Raw genomic sequence first — 23,127 nt, 5'->3', positions numbered from 1 at the left:
TATTAAAGCGTTAAAAGAAAAATAAATATAATAGAAAGAAAAGTATCCTGAAAATCATTGTGCAGTTCAAATTCAAATACCTACCTAATTGTAAAGTTAGCAAAATCTATGGAGGGACCAAAGTCCAAACCTCAGACACCACGGAGTCTAACCAACTAGGTACAAAGTCAGCGTCTGATTTCAGCTCAATTTACACAATCTAGTATCCTGCGTAAGTTATTCTCACCTGGTTTTAGCTCATATACACCCTTTCCTGCAGCTTGAGTTGGCTTTTTAAACACAGCTACATTGTCTATAACTCTCTCCATTCCAGTTTCGTGGTTGACATCTTCAGGTAGTGTCTTATTTAGTTCAGAATGAGGTAATGGTTTGATGCAGAGCTGTTGTACAATTTCTTTCGTTATGCGGTCATCATCTGTAATCTAAAAGAAATGCAGTTTATATATTAACATATAATTATGTAATATCAATTTAGAGCAAAAATAAAAAATGAATATGATTCAAGAAAAGATAAATATTACTTGCAACTGAATACATGGATTTAATAGTAATTTAATGACCAGACTTATCACCAAGTGATTTTCATGTGCTCCTAAATCTGAAATTATTCCTTTCTGGTCTGCGGTTCCATGATGACAATCAGGTCATAGAAAAGATTATTACTACATGGTCTGCATCACATGTAGCATAATTATATTATGAATGGATACATAAACTGGTGTCCCGCTACGAAAAATGACTCAACTATGGTGGTAACTATGTCAGAAAGTAGTGTATAGAATTGTATATCAAATGGCAACATAAAAACTTTGTAAATATACTCTTGTTTCTTACCTAATAGCCCATCACAACTTACTTTCTCGATAATCTTTGCATTAAATTCAAAATACACCTACCTGACCTACACCTGGTGTATGTCTTTCACCCACAAGTGTTATGAGTAAACCAAGAAATTCTTCTACTAGGCTAATTGGTTGTCTGATGCTGTCCTCCTCTGGATTCTGAAATGCAAATAAATAAATAAATAAATAAATAGACATCATACTTGTACACTCTGTAGTTGCTTATACGATAAAATACTTGTTCAAAACACTAAAAACACACAACACACAAACAGCACAATAAAAAACACTTTAGCAGTTCTCCTGAGCTTTCAATTCCATCTCAGAAGGAATCATCATCAGGGCTGGTCAAGAAGCGACGGAAGGGACGCGGTTGAAGTTCTGCGCCAGTGATAAAATACTAGGGATGGGACCGATTAATCGGTACTCTATCGGTATCGGCCGATATAAGCATATCGGTATATCGGCATATCGGTTTATTTACCGATAATTTTACCGATCCGATATTTTTTTTTTTTTCAAAAGTTGACAGAATTCTGTAATTATTTCCCTTTCATGGAAGAAAATTAACAAGGTCACAGAATTCCTCATATATTCCTCTGAAAACAGACCGCAGGAATCTTTCAATTTAACTTTTTTTTTTAGCGGAGTAATATTCATAACGAAGACAATCGTAAAAAACTGCAGCCGGCAAATCGGTTCCAAATCTCACGTTCATGTTGTCAAGTTAACTGCTATATATTTTTTTAGAGGAACGGTGTGCAGAATGAATCCGACCATAAGCAATTGCAGTCAATAAACCAGTTCCAAAACTCACATTCATGCTTTCTCATTGAAAGGTAATGAAGTCTTCGCTACCATACATTTGCGTACATCTTCGAGCAGGTTGACAAGAAATACATGCTACGCACGCACAGCTTGATTGAGGGATCTCACTTTTCGCACCCGCAACTTCACCGCTGTTTGCTCCCTTCGACTTGTTACATCATGAAAAGTTCCGTGTGTTAATGCTAAGAAATCTTCACAATGAATAAATTTGCCGTGACGTCAGACCACGGAGGGGTGGGGCTTGTGTTCGATTTGGTGTGCGACCAGATATACCGCTTTCTAGACAGAGAAGCGAGCAGAGGGGAGGGAGCATGGAAGATTTGCAAGCCAGTTGTTGGCCATGCGTTGCCAAATTGTGCGTCGTTCTTCAACATATAGTTGTTTCCTTTATTCGATAGCAAGTGTTTGTATCGTCATGAAAGAGAAAAACGGACACAGAAAAACTAGACATAATATTTGACCTTGATAAAGGTTTGACAACAAAGGAAGGGCAGGAATCTATTCAGATGGCAACGTGGCACTCGAGCGCAAGAAAGGGGAAGCAAGAGAGAACAAACTTATCGCAGTAGTCACGCAGTATTGCCATATGAACGAAACTTCCACTAGGAACAGGGAAAGGGGATATTTTCATTTTGTGGCAGTTGAAAATTGTCAGTAATGCAGGTAGTACACCTGAGCCGACTGAATCGAAACTAGTGATAATGGCCTCAAGTGGAATCCAGGTTCTGTGAAAATCGGCTGCTACTGATAGAACATTCCAATTATCCCGTTTATATGTTTTCAATTTCCGCAACTGTTATGCTCCTTTTGGTTTGATTTCACTCCACATGGAAAGGTGCTCCAAGATTCAAACGTAGTAAATAAAATTGCATTTTCTTTTGGAAAAAGCACTAATAAAAAAACTGATGGTGCCAAACAGAGGCGGATCACCCCCCCCCCCAAACACACCCACCCACACGCAACTCTCCTTAGTCGGCAGCTGTCCTACAGAGAAGGAAAATTGAATAATTCGTGAACTTTCATATTGAAAATGAATTTTGCACGTAACATTTAGAGATATTAAATTTGTCTGCTCCCGTGGGAATTTCTCCCACCTCGACATTAATATTTTTTGGTGTGCCGTTACTGATGTCGAATTATATTAAAATTCTCTCAGAGTTAGAATAGCCTATTTTTGCATTGCATTTCACATTTTTAAAGCACATTTCTGGGTGTGTGCAGGAACTCGAGAAAGTCTGTTCCCGGATCGGCCGGGGGGGGGGGGGGAATCTCGATACAGACTTCAGAAGTGGCATTTCTTGAAAATAGCAATTTTTATTCCAGAAATGCAAAAACAATTACTTGAGGGGAAAGTAATGATTAGAATTCGAGATATTCACAATGCTGGTGAATTTCAACATTTCCCACTTCGTAAATTTCCCGACTTAGACGAAAAATGGAAAATTTTTACCCACCCAGAACATTCGTTTCGTAGGTTAAAAAAAATTCCCCATCCCGCACACACTTAAATATCCGATCTAGCGACAATAGCGAATTTTGCAGTCCAGTTGTTGGAAACACTGTCTCAACTGTGCTGCATGCTCACTCGGCCTGCTGCTCTCTTTACTCTCTCTTTGTTTGTGTGCATCGTGTTGAATACATCGCGTCACTACTTTTGTGTCTAGTTATCCAAGTTCGTTTTTTGTTGTGTGTGGTTTTTTTTTTTTTTGTTTTGTGTTAAGTTTCTGCGTAGAGACATGCCAAAAGAGAAGAGTACAGTGTGGAAACATTTTAAAATTAAAATAACCGATGTTTCTAAAGTTGTGTGTCAACATTGTTCTGCCGAAATTTCTAGAGGCGGGAAGTCGACAAAATCATATACCACGTCTAACATGCAATATCATTTGAAACGATGTCTTCCACATCTGAGAAAGCTGAAAGATTTATATAGTGAAGAAGTATTTGCTGAAAGTGAGAACTCTAGTTCCGGGGAAAATAATGCTGAAAAAGAAGATAAAGTACCGCATGTGCAATGTGATGTTTTTGAACCAACACCTGGCCCAAGTTCATCTGTTCTTGCTATCCGTGAAACGCTATCAGGATATCAAAAAACCAATTCAAAACTTACCATGCAGCCGACAATAGACTCTTTGTTAAACAAGAAAAAAAAATATTCAAGAAATGACCCAAAATCAATAGCAATTGATAGAAAAATATGTGAAATGGTTGTTCTGGACATGTTACCGATGCAAACGGTAGAAAAGGATGGATTTCGAAGGTTTGTCAACTTTTTAGAACCACGGTATCAGATACTTAATCGGAAGGCATTGTCTTCCTCACTGATACCTAAAATGTATGAACGTGTATCACAGAAGGTCCATATAATGCTGGAAACTTGTACATTCATTGCTGTAACAACAGATGTGTGGACCTCAATTGCTGGGCAAGATTTTTTGAGTGTGACAGCACACTTTATAGACACAAATTTTAAATTAATAAATTTAAATCTTGAAGTAGTGCCTTTCAGTGGCACAAGTCACACTGGACTCAATATTGCAGAAAACCTCAAAGAATGTTTTAATAAATGGGGAATTTCCTCGGCAGTAAAAGTAATCATTACAGACAATGCTCCCAACATGAAACGTGCTGCAGGTTTGTTGGATGATCCATTACCTATATGGATACCATGCATGGCACATTTGCTTCAGCTTGTTGTCAACCAGTGCCTAAGTCAAACTGAAATATCTTCGGTTATTAAAATTGTAAAGAGAATAGCAACGCACTTTCATATGTCACCAAAAGACTCCAGAAAATTAAAGGAAACCCAAGAAAATCTAGGACTTCCAGCTCATAGTTTAATCCAAGATGTTCCCACTAGATGGGATTCAACGTATCTTATGTTGGAGCGTTTCTTTGAACAAAGACTTTCTGTAACAATTGTAACATCATCTTTGTCACTCCCAGTCGAAATATCGTCATCACAGTGGACCCTAATCGAGAGTTTGGTAAAGGTGTTGAAAATATTCCATGAAGCTACTGTATCATGTAGCAGTAATAGCACATCGATATCAGATATAATCCCAATGAAGAACAGTGTTGTACAGGCAATGAACAGTTTTGCATCTGAACGCCGAGTGAGGAACTTAGCAGAAGATTTGAAATCAACACTAGAACGTCGATTTCAAGAACTTCAGCCTGGGACAAAAGAAGTCTACATGAAGGCAACAAGTCTGGATCCTCGCTACAAATTAAGGTAAGCAAAAATCAGTAACTTTACAAGGACCTTCTCTGTTATATACCTGTCACTTTTTTACAAAATTTGTTCTTTTTTCCTTTGCATATTTCCAAGGTAAGACTCTACTTTATGTCCTTTTCCTAAGAAATACGTGTCATATATCATTGGAAAGCTTATTGTATAAGGAATTCAACAACTTAAATTACCTGGAGGAGGAAATTGATAAAAACTGAGGAACGACTTGATATGACCGGATCCCTCTCCGATTTTCTTCGTATTTGGCATGCTCACTAATTGAGGCCTCCTAATCACGAATCTGAAGTTAAAATTTGTCGGGAACATCTAGAAATTGCAAAATAAGCAAAAATAAGGTTAGGAGGCCTCAATTAGTGAGTATGTCAAATATGAAGAAAATCGGAGAGGGGTCCGGTCATCTCAAGTCATACCAAAAGGGATATTGTTCGGATATGAGTAATTGAACGTACTGAGGAAATTTTTCGATGATGAAGCACATATTTAGAAGGGAAATGAGTGCTAATGGAACCTAATGTAACAGGCCTTACCTAACCTCGTAGGCATACCTCGTCCCCGTGAATGGTTCGTGGAGCTACCCGTGCATGGTTTTTGGAGCTAACATGAATGGTTTGTGGAGCTACCCATGCATGGTTTCGGGGGCTATAGTGAACAGAAAGTATAAAAAGAAAAAAGTACTTACCCGAAGAGATGCCGGCTGTCTGCAAGCACGGTTTTGAGCAATGGACTAAATTATTACTGGGGATAAACGTATTTTACACTATCTACAAGTTTTTAGGAACCTGTTCTTCTTCATGCATCATACACACGCACAATGCCCCGCGAACGCAAATGAGCAAAGCACATGCATTCACAATGCGGACACAAAGACGAACCTGCAGTGTTGTTAACTCCCATCGGTTACCACCAAAAGGCAATAAGGACGTAAAGTAGAGTCTAGCCAATTCCAAAATGTATTAAGAATAGAAAAAAGGTATCTGCTATCTAAGGTGTCACTTTATGTATTATTAATCAGAACCCAGCAAATAATGCCCGCAAATAGCAAGAAGAATTAGGTTACGTCTCAAAGTACCAAAATTGTGACTGGTAAATAATTGGAAGTTAAGTTTGGCTTCAAATTATCAAAACAGTCATCATACACAAATTCCTTTTTTTCTGATTTTTTTAAAAATATATATATTTCTGAATTATGCCTTCATTAAGGCAATTTGCCAAAACTGGCAATAAATCAGTGCTAAATAAAAAAAAATGGTAAATGTTTACTATCCTTCGGACACCTATAACTTCTGAGTTTCGTCAATTATTGACATTTCTACTTACCTATCTGCTTCACGGATCATTTTTTAACGTGTATTCACGTTTTTTTGATCAATTTTTTTTTAAAAAGTGTTTTTGTAACTGAAGAACGTACGTTTCCGCAAATGGTTTGTGGGGCTATGTGAGAATGGTGTCTGGGGCTATGCGAGAATGGTGTGTGGCGCTACGCATATTTTTTTTCGAAACCAATTTTTAACTATTGTAACCCATTGTGACCCTACCTAACCTAACCTTAGCGGAAATGGTTCGTGGGGCTATGCGTCAATGGTTGAATTTCCGCTATGAAACATTCCCACATCACACAAAACACCTTCCAGATGTTAGACAATGCTACAGGAACTTATTACGTTAAGTAGTTTCTTCTGTAGAAATGAAGAAATCTGTCCGAAGGATAGTAAACTAGTACCAAAAAAATACAATACAGCAGTTTCTGATTTTTTTTTTGTTCCTGCATTTGACCACAGCAGAACATTACTTCTTGAGTTTGTTTTAAGTTCACTTTATGCACAGAAAGGTTAGTTGGTACTGAATGTGCAGTTTAAAGTGGAATCTGAACCTTGTGCCATATGCGCTCGTGTTGTGTGATGCTACAATACCCAATATGACTCACATAACTTTACCAAACTCCAATATTATAACTTCTTTGTGTAATTTATCGCACAAACAGCGATGCGAAAAAAAAAGTTTTCGTCAAGAGTTTTCAGTCCTCGTGATATGAACGGCTAGACATAGAGATTATTTATTCATGGGCGAAGTTCAGCCTGTGGCAGCTCTACCACTTAACCTACAAAACTAATATATCATCATGAAATTTTATTTTTAATCCTATCTAAATCCTTTATATTTTGTCAATGGAAGTGTTGTGCATTTGTTTCAAAACTCTTTGATCTGTGGACGAAATTACTTTAAAATGTTAAAAAGTAAGTAAAATAAACCACATCAATCAATTGTTAGATCATCCACAATAATAATGCGTCTACTATTGTTCTAGAAGTGCTTATGATTCTGGTAGGCTTTTTTATGACTTGCATCATGCCGAAATGTTTCCTTGGTTAGCTGGGTGTGCTGAGAGAAACAGAATATTGTTTTGCTACACATGTACTATCTTTTGGGCAAAAGACTCTGAATGGCGTATGGTGTTCTGAGTTGAACAACCTAATTAGAAAATGCTATAAAATACCAGTCTTACAAACCTTTGTTGCATGGTGAGGCATCTCATTTGCTAGCATTTAAATATGCCTGGATCATGTTTTATCAGAAGCTGCCTAACTTCAGGCAACACAATGAAACTTTGCTTTCAAATAGACAATGCTTATATTGAATAATCCCATAAGTAATCTATTAGGCAAAAAGGACTTTGGACTTGGCATTCCCACTCGAAATGCTCATGGTACGCCATTGGTATTTATGAGCAACCATTCATTTACACTTTTCATATGTATATCTGGGCTGCTGCTATCTACTTCACGTGCTTGGGGTACAAAGAGGTATTAATTACATTGCAAAATGCTTTTCTTCAGTTAGGTGAGTCAGGTTTGGACTCTTAGCATTAATAGAACACACCTAAATGCTTTCGGTACTAATTTACTATTCCACAAACAGATTTCTTCATTTTTGCACAAGAAACTACTTACGGTAATAAGTTCCTGTAGCATTGTCTAACGTCTGGAAAGTGTTTTCTGTCATGTGGGAATGTATCATAGCGGAAATCCATTATTTTTGTTGAAAAGTAATTCTTCGACGCACAATAGCCTTTGGCGCGTACACCTCCGTAGATTGTCATGCTTGTGTTTTGTTGATTGCAGGGTTTCCAACCATGCTGATGTTTTCCGAAAAGATGATGTATCATGGATGCGTGGTGAAATTCATACCGGGTGTGAAAGATCCACTGGATTTTGTAATTGGGTACTTGAAAAACAGTAGTCCCACAAACCATTGATGGATAGCCCCAGAAACCATTCATGCATAGCCCCACGAACCATTTCCGGCAAGGTTAGGTTAGGCAAGCATAGTTAAAATTGTGTTCGTAAAATAATGTGAAGAAGCTTAAAAAAATAAAAACTTCATGAGTATTTTTTGGTTACGAAGGTTGGAAACACTGCATCGACAAAATACAAGCACGACTCGCGATGATGTACGAAGGTGTATGCGCCATACTGTTTCTTACGTAAATAAAGAAGTACTCGTAATGTGAAAAATTGAAATTACTTTCATGAAAAAAAATGAGAATACACCTTCAAGAATGTTCCGCGAAGCAGATACATAAGTACGAATGTTAAAAGTGACTAAACTAAGAAGTTACATGTGTTTGTGGAATAGTAAATTCTTACCATGCTTTCATTGTTAGGTTAGGTGTTTCAGGTTTAGGGCTATTAGTATTAAAATGTCCCTAAATGATTTCAGCATCTGATCACGTAAGATTCAGTGTAAAGCACAAAACCCTCTGTTGAGCCTCACATGAAAAAAAATAATGATAGAACTATGTATCCAAGACGTGAGTAAACCGAGAACAACTTCTCACTGTGAAGTGCAAACAATCATGTACACTACTTTTCAAATCTTACTTTATCTGGTAAATAATGCTTTTGAAGCTTTTAACTGTGCTACTTAGCTTCTCCATGCTTCAAATTTACTTTCCAAAACTGTTTCCAGTATTCTAAAGCATTTTTCTAATTAAAAAAAAACAACATGTAAAGGCTTGTATGGGGATCTGGTGGCTAAGTAAAGCCCATTTCTTTTAAAGGGCTAATTTATTGCTAGGCCTTAATTAAACTAGTCAGTAATTAGGCAGGTTTTTTTTCAGTATTGTGGTGAGTTAAGTCAGTAATTTTGACTGACTAGTTTCCATCCCTGGGATGAAGTTGTAGTAATGGTTGTTGAAAAATAGAACTAGTTCCCTCAAAATAAAATCTGAAATACACCACCCAACAAAAATATTATGATTTAACACGTCTTTCAATTTCTAATTCAAATTAGTAAGTGTGGACAGTATTAATGCAGTTTTCAGTGTAGGATTATTGCAAAAGTTCATTTTTCTAATGTACATGCTCATACACATCAGAAGTAAAGTTTTTTCATTTCATTTTACAGGATTTTTAGAGAAGCATCACAGTCGACTCTAGTAAAAGAGTTGCTACAGCAAGAGTTTGAAGCCTCTACCTCATGTACGGAAACTGGTGGAAACCATGATGAACAGATTTCAAGTCAGTCCAATGCTGAATATGGACTTTGGGGTATTTGTACCCAACTTCTTGAAGAGTGTACCCATAGTGAAACACGTTCCACATCTCCTCTGGAAGCTGAAATGGACTCTTTCTTCAATGAACCATTGATATCTCACAGTAACAGTGCCCTTGGTTATTGGGAAGGAAACACCAAGTATCCACTTCTGAGAAACTTGGCAAATAAATACCTAGGTGTGCCAGCATCTTCAGTTTCGTCTGAAAGACAATTCAGCACAGCAGGATATATCTGCAACAAAAACCGCACAAGACTGAATCCACAGAAGGTTCAGCAACTTACATTTTTGAATAAGAACCTGCCAGTTGTAGACTTCAAGTGGGACTAGTTTGTGTTATTTCTCTTTCCATTCAAGAAAAACCAATTGAAATATCTGCATGTTAAATGTGATTAAAATTGATTTTTTATTTTTCAGATCAATGTAAACAATGCAATACCCCAGAGTTTGTTGATAGACAGTGCATATTATATATGTGTAGTTAATAGATGTATTTTTATCAATATTTCTAAATATAACTTACATTTTTCTCAGATATTGATTGAAGGACTGTATATTATTCCAATTTTCCTATACTTGCTACTTTGTATTGAAGGAACACCATGCACAAGGTGTTGAGATTGCGAGTTGACCACTCCACACAGCGACTACTTTATATCGGATCGGTAGAATATCGGTTATCGGTATCGGTAAATTTCATATCGGTACTTTATCGGTATCGGTAAAAATTTCATATCGTCCCATCCCTAATATATTTTATAAATCAAGTCAGTTATCACATGTAAGTTAATATGAAAATTAAGGAAGTCAAAGCATTGATACAAGTTTGTGTCTTTGAACAGATATTACATCTGTTTGGTTGATTTACCATTCCCGTAGCGGAAATTTTGTTTACATCACTGGCGAGCGCGTTCCGATCAACGCCCCACAGCACTTTTTGGTTGCGCAGTTTAACTGTAGCACCTACTTGGATGCGCATGTCAATCGGCTGCACCAAGTATACACTCTGTTGTACCTAGTTAGTGGTGGCATGTTCCAATTGCAGCCCCAAAGGAGGATATTAGTATTATTCCCAAAGCTGAAAGGAAAAAGTTGGAAAAGGGTAAAGGAATTTGTTAAATAGTCAAAACATAAATAAATTGAAATCCAGAGGGAAGTTCACAAAGAAGATAAGAAGGAAGTCCAGATCCTCCCTATTGAGAAGGAAGTCCCGATCCAGAACGTCCATTGAGAAGGAAGTCCCGATCCAGACCATCCATTAAGAAGGAAGTCCAGATCCAGATCTGTCCATTACAAAGGAAGTCAGGATAGAAGAATATTCAAATATAGAAAATAAATAATAAAAATCAAATTGAGATGAAAATTGACTGTAAACAAGAAAATTATAGAAGAAAGTAGCTTATCATGTAAATATTCTTACTCCATGTATCCTGTGTTTAAATAATATATTCATTTAAACGTCTCCATTGGAAGGCATCCTGTCTGGTTTCGTTGTCTACAAAGAACCCTACCCTGTAGATAAGCTAGCTGAGTTTTAAGATTAAGGTTTATGTACCTTTGCACCAAATGAAGGTAGCATGCTTCTGAGGCTAATCGCGACGCTAAGGGTAAATGGCGAGGAAATGTAACGGAGGAGAAACAGTCCTAAAAGTTATGGGCTGCATGTAAGTTAATACCACAGAGATATTACAGTAGGTGTAGTTTCTACCACCAGAATTTTTCTATCATAATAATACTGGTTATGCTGTACTGTTAGCTAAAGATGCTGATATTTGAGAAACTCAAAAGCTTATTTGCAAAATTTTAAGATAAATAATAATCTGTTAGACTGTAAACATATTTTATATCCATTCTGCACAAGATCCGATGACAAAATTAAAAAATGGTAACCGCCCAGACAGGGACTCGAACCCTGGACAGAGAGGTTAAAAGCCTAATGCTATACCAACTAAGCTATCTGGGCACAAAGTATTATTTTTGAAAAGTTAGTTATGTTAAGAAATATATTGAAACATTTGAGAACACTCTTGGTCTGGTTCGACAGAGAAGGAGACAACATTTCCAAATTTTTACAGACTGGGTGTATTTTTCCACTATAGAGGCCTTCACTATATGTAATTCGAAACGCTAAAGTTCAGCTAGCTTCCAAAATGGAGGTAAAGATTTTGTTTGGCGAGATTAACAACTTACAATTATATCCAGTTACGGACAAATAAAGCTAAAACTCTCAGATTTACTGTACTAGCCAAGTTTTAGTAACATTTTCTTCACTTTAGTACAAATACCAAAGAAATAGGTATATTTTATTTATAATTTGACAAAATGTACTAGTATTTAATTCACAAAGTTAGGTAAAAAACAGTATTTTTTAAAAATATTGTTACTGCCTTCAAATGTTATGTTATTTAGCCACTAACAACTGGTTTACACTGTTTGGCATCCTTTAAATAGGAAAAGAAGGAATTATTTGTTTAGTATTTTTATATTTATTTAAGAAAACAATTCTACAGTTTAACTTAATTTTAACAAATTGTTACTAATTTATATATCAAAGTTATGTTATTTAGAGTGTATGAAGGCGTATAAAGTTAATATTTGTACTTATCAGTTCAACTTACAATTATATTTTACACACAAAAGATAATGTTTACAGTTAAATTACTTGAATCAGAGAATAATATTTTACAGTAATTGATTCATTCAGCAGTAGTCAGTACTTTTATGCATCAGAAAGTTTTCTTAATTTTCTATTACGCATGCTATTTTGGGCTATTCTTAAAATGTATTTCTAGGGCAAACTGGTTTAATTTTCTGCTTATAATGCAAAGTTGACAGTTTTCGCAAAATGCATTGTACATTTGTTATATTCTCTACTTACAATCCAAATATTATGCTTATTTAATGTATAACTAACTAACTCTCTAGCCTTCTTAAACCCGAATGTTCATGGCTGCAGCAACACATGCCTTTCATCTGTCCCTGTCCTGAGCAAGATCTATATACTCCTTTCCTTCCCTACCATTTTCCTTTAGGTCCATCTCTACATTATCCCTCCATCTTTGTTTTGGTCTTCCTATTGATCTTTTACCATCAGGTTTCCCAACAAGAATCCTGTATACTCTTCTTTCCTCTCCCATTCGTACCACATGATCTACACACCTAAGTCTTCTTGATTTAATCATTCTAATAATATCTGGACATGAATACAAATTATGTACTTCTAAATTATGTAACCTTCTCCACTCATCTGTCTCCTCATCTGTTTTAGGCCCAAATATTTTCCTAAGGATCTTATTTTCAAATACTTTCAATTTATGTTCCTTTTTCAATGTAAGGGACCAAGTTTATTTACTGTATTTAACTTTTATTTTTTTGTAATTAACAAAAATTAAAAGCTTATACTGTAGTTATTATATCTTTTTCTATCAGCTTATTTTGAAATTAATATTATTAGGTATAGTCTTTGATTTATAACTATATTGCTTTTTTTTATCAATTTATCTAAGAGTACACGCAGACAAACACATGTGTACACACGTTTATGTAAATAGATATGCCTTTTTTCAATATTTTAGTATGAAGATTGCACTTTAGCTATTTAAGTAAGGGTAGGAAAGGTAGGATTTCTGAGAATTTGTTGCAGGATTTTGTTGTCCAAGTATAGATGAGAACTGAGCTGGGAGACTGTTTTGAACCTTTTCATGATAGTTTGCATGTGAACCGTATGCAAATTGAGCACTATTGACTGTGCATGCTTCTAAGTTTTGCTGTTATTTTACATCAAGTCTGTGAGACTGTAGTCAGTTTTTCCTTTTCAAGTAGTTTTTATTGATTGTATTTGTATATGTTTTTGGGACTTAGCAGTTTTATGTTATGAGGCAGTTTGTTGTAGAATATTTTTACATGATTGTTTTGAGATATTGAGTGTCTGCTGTTTTACTTGTAATTATTTTCCTTCTTGTGTTGTGTATTTGACTATATTTTGTCCAAGTTCGTAGTATTTAGAATAATTGTTATTGACTTGTAGATGTAGGGAGTAATAATCCTTTGCAAGATGCTCTATACTTTAGTCTGAACATTATTCTTAGTGTTCACTTTTGAAGCCTTAGTATTCTGGTAGTATTATTAATGTAGAGGTAAATTAGGCTGAAATGTAGGCATTTTTCTGATACATTATACTCACTTAGTTGTTTCAGCAGGTAGAAGTTGCATGATGGTTTACTGCTGATGATGTTAATTTGCTCTTCTTATGTACTACGTATGATGTAGCTTACTTGAGTAATTGGAATTTTCTACTGTAAAAAGGATTGCTTGTCTATTTTATTCCTATGTTGTTGAGTTTGTCCATAAGCAAGCCATGTTTTTACTCTATCCTATGCCTTGGAAGAATCTAGATATATTGTGTTTGCAGTTTTATGTTTCTCTAAGGTTTCAGCTATGTAGTTTTTTAAACTGTGCTATGGGTGTGACTATTGATTTCTCTTTCTGGATGCCATGTTGGTTTCTGTGTAATCCTCTTGCTGCTTGAATTTGACTTAGGTTGTTTGCTTTTTTCTTAGATCTTTATTTGTTTATTTGTTCAGTATATTTTATTTTTTTATTATTCTTTTACATAAAAAAATTCAAAGTACATTGTTAAAGTCAAAGTGTGTTAAAATTCAATTTTTCAAAGTTAAAGTTTTAAAAATACAATTTTCTAAAATTAAAAATTATAATAGTATATTTTTGTTAGTAGAAGTTTTTATACTAGGGCAAATTATTTTGTTGTTAATGTAAAATTTGTTAGTTAATGTAAAATTAAAGTAATTAAAAATCAATTTTTCAAATTTAAAGTTTTAAAAATACAATTTTCTAAAATTAAAAGATATAATAGTACATTTTTGTTAGTAGAAGTTTTTATACTAGAGTAAATTCTTTTGTTGTTAAAGTAAAATTTGTTAGTTAATGTAAAATTAAAGTAATTAAAATTCAAAAAAATAAAATATACTGAACAAATAAACAAATAAAGATCTAAGAAAAAAAGCAAACAACCTAAATCAAATTCAAGCAGCAAGAGGATTACACAGAAACCAACATGGCATCCAGAAAGAGAAATCAATAGTCACACCCATAGCACAATTTAAAAAACTACATAGCTGAAATCTTAGAGAAACATAAAACTGCAAACACAATATATCTACATTCTTCCAAGGCATAGGATAGAGTAAAAACATGGCTTGCTTATGGACAAACTCAACAACATAGGAATAAAATAGACAAGCAATCCTTTTTACAGTAGAAAATTCCAATTACTCAAGTAAGCTACATCATACGTAGTACATAAGAAGAGCAAATTAACATCATCAGCAGTAAACCATCATGCAACTTCTACCTGCTGAAACAACTAAGTGAGTATAATGTATCAGAAAAATGCCTACATTTCAGCCTAATTTACCTCTACATTAATAATACTACCAGAATACTAAGGCTTCAAAAGTGAACACTAAGAATAATGTTCAGACTAAAGTATAGAGCATCTTGCAAAGGATTATTACTCCCTACATCTACAAGTCAATAACAATTATTCTAAATACTACGAACTTGGACAAAATATAGTCAAATACACAACACAAGAAGGAAAATAATTACAAGTAAAACAGCAGACACTCAATATCTCAAAACAATCATGTAAAAATATTCTACAACAAACTGCCTCATAACATAAAACTGCTAAGTCCCAAAAACATATACAAATACAATCAATAAAAACTACTTGAAAAGGAAAAACTGACTACTGTCTCACAGACTTGATGTAAAATAACAGCAAAACTTAGAAGCATGCACAGTCAATAGTGCTCAATTTGCATACGGTTCACATGCAAACTATCATGAAAAGGTTCAAAACAGTCTCCCAGCTCAGTTCTCATCTATACTTGGACAACAAAATCCTGCAACAAATTCTCAGAAATCCTACCTTTCCTACCCTTGCTTAAATAGCTAAAGTGCAATCTTCATACTAAAATATTGAAAAAAGGCATATCTATTTACATAAACGTGTGTACACATGTGTTTGTCTGCGTGTACTCTTAGATAAATTGATAAAAAAAAGCAATATAGTTATAAATCAAAGACTATACCTAATAATATTAATTTCAAAATAAGCTGATAGAAAAAGATATAATAACTACAGTATAAGCTTTTAATTTTTGTTAATTACAAAAAAATAAAAGTTAAATACAGTAAATAAACTTGGTCCCTTACATTGAAAAAGGAACATAAATTGAAAGTATTTGAAAATAAGATCCTTAGGAAAATATTTGGGCCTAAAACAGATGAGGAGACAGATGAGTGGAGAAGGTTACATAATTTAGAAGTACATAATTTGTATTCATGTCCAGATATTATTAGAATGATTAAATCAAGAAGACTTAGGTGTGTAGATCATGTGGTACGAATGGGAGAGGAAAGAAGAGTATACAGGATTCTTGTTGGGAAACCTGATGGTAAAAGATCAATAGGAAGACCAAAACAAAGATGGAGGGATAATGTAGAGATGGACCTAAAGGAAAATGGTAGGGAAGGAAAGGAGTATATAGATCTTGCTCAGGACAGGGACAGATGAAAGGCATGTGTTGCTGCAGCCATGAACATTCGGGTTTAAGAAGGCTAGAGAGTTAGTTAGTTATACATTAAATAAGCATAATATTTGGATTGTAAGTAGAGAATATAACAAATGTACAATGCATTTTGCGAAAACTGTCAACTTTGCATTATAAGCAGAAAATTAAACCAGTTTGCCCTAGAAATACATTTTAAGAATAGCCCAAAATAGCATGCGTAATAGAAAATTAAGAAAACTTTCTGATGCATAAAAGTACTGACTACTGCTGAATGAATCAATTACTGTAAAATATTATTCTCTGATTCAAGTAATTTAACTGTAAACATTATCTTTTGTGTGTAAAATATAATTGTAAGTTGAACTGATAAGTACAAATATTAACTTTATACGCCTTCATACACTCTAAATAACATAACTTTGATATATAAATTAGTAACAATTTGTTAAAATTAAGTTAAACTGTAGAATTGTTTTCTTAAATAAATATAAAAATACTAAACAAATAATTCCTTCTTTTCCTATTTAAAGGATGCCAAACAGTGTAAACCAGTTGTTAGTGGCTAAATAACATAACATTTGAAGGCAGTAACAATATTTTTAAAAAATACTGTTTTTTACCTAACTTTGTGAATTAAATACTAGTACATTTTGTCAAATTATAAATAAAATATACCTATTTCTTTGGTATTTGTACTAAAGTGAAGAAAATGTTACTAAAACTTGGCTAGTACAGTAAATCTGAGAGTTTTAGCTTTATTTGTCCGTAACTGGATATAATTGTAAGTTGTTAATCTCGCCAAACAAAATCTTTACCTCCATTTTGGAAGCTAGCTGAACTTTAGCGTTTCGAATTACATATAGTGAAGGCCTCTATAGTGGAAAAATACACCCAGTCTGTAAAAATTTGGAAATGTTGTCTCCTTCTCTGTCGAACCAGACCAAGAGTGTTCTCAAATGTTTCAATATATTTCTTAACATAACTAACTTTTCAAAAATAATACTTTGTGCCCAGATAGCTTAGTTGGTATAGCATTAGGCTTTTAACCTCTCTGTCCAGGGTTCGAGTCCCTGTCTGGGCGGTTACCATTTTTTAATTTTGTCATCGGATCTTGTGCAGAATGGATATAAAATATGTTTACGGTCTAACAGATTATTATTTATCTTAAAATTTTGCAAATAAGCTTTTGAGTTTCTCAAATATCAGCATCTTTAGCTAACAGTACAGCATAACCAGTATTATTATGATAGAAAAATTCTGGTGGTAGAATCTACACCTACTGTAATATCTCTGTGGTATTAACTTACATGCAGCCCATAACTTTTGGGACTGTTTCTCCTCCGTTACATTTCCTCGCCATTTACCCTTAGCGTCGCGATTAGCCTCAGAAGCAAAAACAGCAAAATCTTATATTTGTTCTTTTTATATCTCTGAAACCACCTATACTATAGAACTACATTTAATAAATTTTGCAGTCTTCCTGTTTGATCTGTTAAATAATCCAATCAATGAAAATATAGTTGCATAGAAAAATCTGTTTTTCAGATACTTTAATCGGGTAATCTGCTTTTGCGTACTTCCTCAGAAATATACACAATCATAGTTCTTTATAAATTTAGCACCTGATATAGAATAAGTCGAAGTCTAGTTAGAGTTGGCCTGTAAGTGCTTCTGGTACAAGTAGTTACTTGAAAAAGCAAATATTGGGTGTATAAAAGATAGCATTCTCGTGAAACAGTAAAAATCAAGCTCATTTCCTTGTAATATTAGCTGTAAGTGCTTCTTGCAGATTAACAAAGCTCTGGCGTGTGGTCCTACGTCACCTATAATCCTTTGTAAGGTTCGTGTTGTCCTATAAATTGTCGATATACATACTAAGTCCCTAGTTACAGCCTAAGGTTTTAGTTTCAATCAGAGAATTTCAGTGTTCAGATAGTGATTGTAGCCTCGTATAATAAACCAAATGGAAATAACCCAAGTGTTGATGCACCCAAAAAACCAGTAATACTTCAAAAATACTTTGAAAAAGGCTATAAGACTAAATTATTCTTCTAGCATAGAAAAAAGTTTAGCAAGTGGACCTATGGTCCATATAGTCAGTCGTCTGTGAACTTCGTCTTGTCCTGTGAATTGTCAATATATTGATAAATGGTTATATATTTTTTTTTTTTTAAAAAAAAAAAAAAGGATCAATGTCGGTAAGCGTCCAGTTATGGACCCATCGGTAAAGGAATTTCAGTCTTTATAGACACACAATAATTTTCGTTACACTAAAAATTTGGCCTCGTATAAAGGTAAATAGTCGAAATGATAAACATTTCGTGTACTTTATCCAGTAAGCCTTAGCTAGAAATACAATAACAGCGTTACAGACAAAAATTAAGCAAGCTTTGATATTCTAGTGGCACATAATAAATATAAAATATCCTTTAAAATACTCTGACAAATAGTTGTGGGTTATCTGAAATCAAAATTTTCAAGCCCTCTCTCCTGCATAAATAGGCTCTAGAATTCACTAAGCCTCAAAATAATATTGGGTACATAAAATAAAAAGCAGATGGAGAGTGATGCTGATCACATCATCTCCAAACAGCAAAAACAAAAGTATATGGATGGAGCCCTACCTGATATATTTAGGAAACTTAGTATAAAAGTAACAAAATACTCAGCAAACTCTAAAATAAACAAACTTTCCTACGTAGCAGGCGTAACCTGACCTAAATAAATACATATAGAAATACAGAACCAAAAAAAGCATAGTGGAAATCAGTTATCCCTAATAATAATAATAATAATAATAATAATAATAATAATAATAATAATAATAATATATATTCTGTGGCTTACATTTTAGCTAAAAGTACTTTTTCTTTAGTGTTTTTGAAAAAATTTAAACAAATACTAAACTCTAAGTTAAAAATTTGTAAATGTATATATGATACAAAACAAAATAAATAAAAATTAATACATACAGTGCAAAAAATCAGTAAAAAAATTGAAAACATCTGTTTGTGCATCCAAAATATAATAACAAATCCTTCCTGACTGGATTAAATTGTGTTATTTGAGTAATATTAAGCCTAAACTTGTAACATAAAAGGGTAAAACTTGACGAAACACACTTCATGCGTACAAAATTTAATTCAAACCACATCTAAATTGTGTTATTTGAGTAAACTAGAGAATAATCCTGTAAAGTTGGAAAAAATCTCTCTCTCTCTCTCTCTCTCTCTCTGTGTGTGTGTGTGTGTGCGTGTGTGTGGATGTGTGTGTGTGAGTGCGTTTGTGTCCAAAATGTAATAAAAGACACGATCAAATCGTGCTATTTGAGTAAATATTAGGCTAAACTTGAGAAATAAACAAATAAAAGTTGAGAACACAAACTTTGTGTGCCGAAAATGTAACTAAAAGTCTTTCCTTAATAGTATAAATAGTGTAATTTTGGTAAAAATAGGTATAAATTTGTGAAATAAACAGATAAAAGTTGTAAAAAATGCCTTTGTGTGTCGAAAATGTAACTAAAAATCTTTCCTGAATAGTACAAATAGTGTTATTTTGGTAAAAAATTAACATAAAGTTGTAAAATAATAAGTTAAAAGTTGAAAAATGTTTTTGTGAGTGCAAAATTTAATAAAAAATGTTGCTTGAATAGTACAAATAGTGTTATTTTGGTAAAAAAATTAACATAAAGTTGTAAAATAATAAGTTAAAAGTTGAAAAATGTTTTTGTGAGTCCAAAATTTAATAAAAAATGTTGCTTTAATAGTACAAATAGTGTTATTTTCGTAAAAAAATTAACATAAAGTTGTAAAATAATAAGTTAAAAATTGAAAAAATGTCTTTGCGAGTCCAAAATATAATAAAAAATGTTGCCTGAACAGCTGAAATTGTGTTATTTGAGTAAATATTAGGCTAAACTTGTGAAATAAACAGATAGAAGTTGAGAACACACACTTTGTGTGTCGAAAATGTAACTAAAAGTCTTTCCTGAATAGTATAAATAGTGTTATTTTGGTAATAATAAAAATAAGCTGGGAAAATGTTTGACATAAAGTCAAAGTTTGGTAAAAATAAACTCAATATTATGTTAAATAGCACACAGTAACATAAATTTACTACCTAAGTCAATAATCAATAGGTCCTAGGTTCGATACCCCGTGATAAAAGCAAATAGTGAAAACTGTAGGCCCAGTCCCTGATAGCTCTCCCTTCTTCCTAGTACAGATAATAAACCCTTACGCTTCGTTCTCCTTGTTCAAATTAAAGTTCTCGCTCCAATCTAATTGGGTATCCAAAAATCCTTTTTTTCTTGTGTTCTGGGCAAACTTGGCTTACTTAGACAGAAACCTGTTCTGACATGCAAGCGTTCTAGCCTAAAACGACGCGCTAAAGCGTCCTGTGCCTTGGGGCAACCCTGAGCTGAATATTAATTGGCGGCGGAAACCGGTTCTACAAGCAACGCATAGCTTCAGAAATTTGACCGTTGCTGCGCATTCCAGACATCCTTTGTTGTCTGGTTCAATCCCTCCCCTGCCCTACAGTATTGCATAGCTTTCCCCTGTTCTTGCGTACTGGTTAACCTTGGAAAAACCGGTTCTGAAAATCTACCGACGCGATCTCTGATTGGTGAATCAGGTTCCTTCTTTGTTCTGACGTTCTGACGTCATTTGACCTTGACCGCACATCTCCCAAATTCCTTTCTCCTCTACCTGCGCGGAGTTGAGATTCAAAGACCGTATTCTGTCTAGCGTGTCGTACCATCGTCTTTCATAACATAATAACATACATTATTACATACATTGTACACTATAGGCCTAACCGTTTATTACCGTTGCATATCGCAGGTTCGAGTACCGGGACCGTCTTCTTTCGTACCATTACCACCCTTCATAGCGGTTCATAAACCATAAAAACTTATTTTCAATATTATAAACATTAATATTATCGTTTGATACATTACATACTTTGCAGTAATGAATATAAAAACATATGCATAGCGTTTAGTACCTCTAATTACCTTCTATATACATATTTTTCATAAAATAAATAATTATATATTCATAAAAGTTATAAAAATGCAAATACATAAATGTAAAGTATTCTAAGTACATGCAAATTAGTTCAAAGTACGTGCAAATTAATTAAAACCCGTGCAAATTAGTTATAAGTACGTGCAAATTAATTGCGAATATTAAATAGCAACAGCCACTATCGTAGATCCCAACTACTGGGGTCCAATAAGGAAAAAAATCAGGGAAAGCTGGAACAAATTTTATTATTTTTCTAAAAGGGCTCTTTAAAACATATTAATTTTGCACCCCTGTACCACACCGGATTTGGACGCAATCTTTGAAAAATGGCACCCAAAATCAGTTTTTTTGCAATTATCTCACTTGGAAAGCACTTTACAGTAAAAGAGGTTATGATGACAAATAACCCAATTACATAAAATTCTCTAAAAAAAATGTTCTGTGCATTTTTCTTCTAGGATGCTCCGTTTGGGTGCTAGATGAGCAAGAAAGTTGAGGTAATTTTCCCACCCCGTTTTGAAAGCGGAACTCAAGAAAGCACCTGTTACATGATGTTTTGCAGTATATCTCTTCTATAAAACTGGACTTATTACATTTGTTCTTTCTTTAAGAGTGTCATTTATGGTAAAATTGCTTTTATCATTGCATGCAGTACTTTATAGAAAATTGTTTAAGTGTGTAAAAAGGTAAAAAAAAAAAAAAAGGTAAAGTGCTCCCCTGTGCTTTGCACCATGTCAGTTTATTGTGTGCGGGAGATAATATGTTTGGTTGGAAAGTCTCCAAAGGAACATGTTGACTTTGCCCAAAAGGGCTATTTAACAATAAAATGCCAATCTAATCGAGGAGTCTGTTTCAATACCCGGTGGAGGCACATTTGGTGGTTTGGAGTCCATTTTGACCTGTGGGTCCAGTCTCGATTAGCGTATTCGTACATACAGTAGACTTAAAACGATAACTCAAACCACAATAACACGATCACAAAAGTTTTGCTCTGATCTGGTCAGATATGACGACTGAGCCGTGATGTGCCCCATGAAGAGTTGTGGGGGATGGACGAGAAGTGACTGACTCAATGCTAACCAAGTGGATTTTTGGCATGCCTACTAGTTCAGAGATAAAATAGATGAGCTGCAGGTCAATGTACGAAAGTCTCTTATATCACGGGATAAGCAAAGACTTCCAGTTCTTTTGTCAATGACAGTATTTCTCTCTTACCCATAATTCCCTGGTTTTGATGGTATAAACTCAATAATTACAGGATTAACAGGAAACAAGAAAACCAATCCTTCGGCTGCTCATGATGTTGGAATGTCTTCAATGTTGAGCATTTGGCAAATGTCAAGTTCGAACTAAATAAGAGAGATAATCACTGGATCAGTTACTTCTGAAGTGAAAATCAGAGATGTATTGTATCCAGTTGATTCAGAGTTTTTATTTAAAATATTATTTTACTAAAAAATCACAAGACCTATTCACAGTACAAACTGTCTTATACCCATTGTAGCTGATGAGGTAGGGATGTGGAAAACCAAAAAGCCTTCTCTTTATGCTCCTTTATGAACCACTCTCTGAAAGTTTCACAGATGGTATCAACAGACAAGGAAGCTGCACCGTCAGAGTTTCTTTGCATTATATTCTGTGAACGCCTTCAAAGTTCCACAAGGGGCCTTGTAGCTGTAGAAAATTGGGCTAAAGTGTTCAGTGATCTGTGAACATTGCAAAGATTAACTTGTTCAAAACTGTTCTATACTCTGTCCGGGGAATCTCTGGAGAAAGGCCGCGCATTAGAGTAGAGAAGGGGATAAAGCGGGTGGGGGGCACGAAGCACTACAAGCTCCTGTAAACGGCTAATAGCTACAGTAGTTTTTCCCCCACCACGCAATTCTGTTCCGTCTCACGCAGAGGTTTGGAGTTGAGGGGTGTGGAGTTAGGGCCCCACACTTTCTTGAGCACGGCCGAAGGTGGGGGTGATGTGATCAGCACCATGCCCCTAGCTACCTTTAACCTCAGTTTCCTCCAGGTAACC

At 34.5% G+C, this 23,127-nt stretch overlaps 2 protein-coding genes across 2 annotated transcripts in view; one reads left to right on the top strand and one right to left on the bottom strand.

Annotated features, from left to right (window-relative positions):
- Nucleotides 1–23,127, bottom strand: part of Ubr1 (Ubr1 ubiquitin ligase) — a 134,732-nt gene that overhangs the window by 48,805 nt on the left and 62,800 nt on the right. Inside the window, exon 13 of the mRNA XM_083119047.1 lies at nucleotides 227–422. Within this exon, the coding sequence (XP_082975173.1) occupies nucleotides 227–422 (196 nt within the window). The remainder of the gene's footprint in view (nucleotides 1–226; nucleotides 423–23,127) is intronic.
- LOC145985256 (zinc finger BED domain-containing protein 4-like) lies at nucleotides 2,951–10,009 on the top strand. Its single transcript, XM_083119044.1, has 2 exons — nucleotides 2,951–4,902; nucleotides 9,325–10,009. The coding sequence occupies exons 1-2, from the start codon at nucleotides 3,407–3,409 to the stop codon at nucleotides 9,800–9,802; spliced, it is 1,974 nt and encodes a 657-aa protein (XP_082975170.1). The 5' UTR covers nucleotides 2,951–3,406; the 3' UTR covers nucleotides 9,803–10,009.

Source organism: Lepisma saccharinum, chromosome 3 (genome assembly GCF_977018435.1).
Source record: "Lepisma saccharinum chromosome 3, izLepSacc3.1, whole genome shotgun sequence".
In the NCBI taxonomy this organism is placed as follows: Eukaryota; Metazoa; Arthropoda; class Insecta; order Zygentoma; family Lepismatidae; genus Lepisma; species Lepisma saccharinum.
This window is presented reverse-complemented; position numbering and strand designations above follow the sequence as displayed.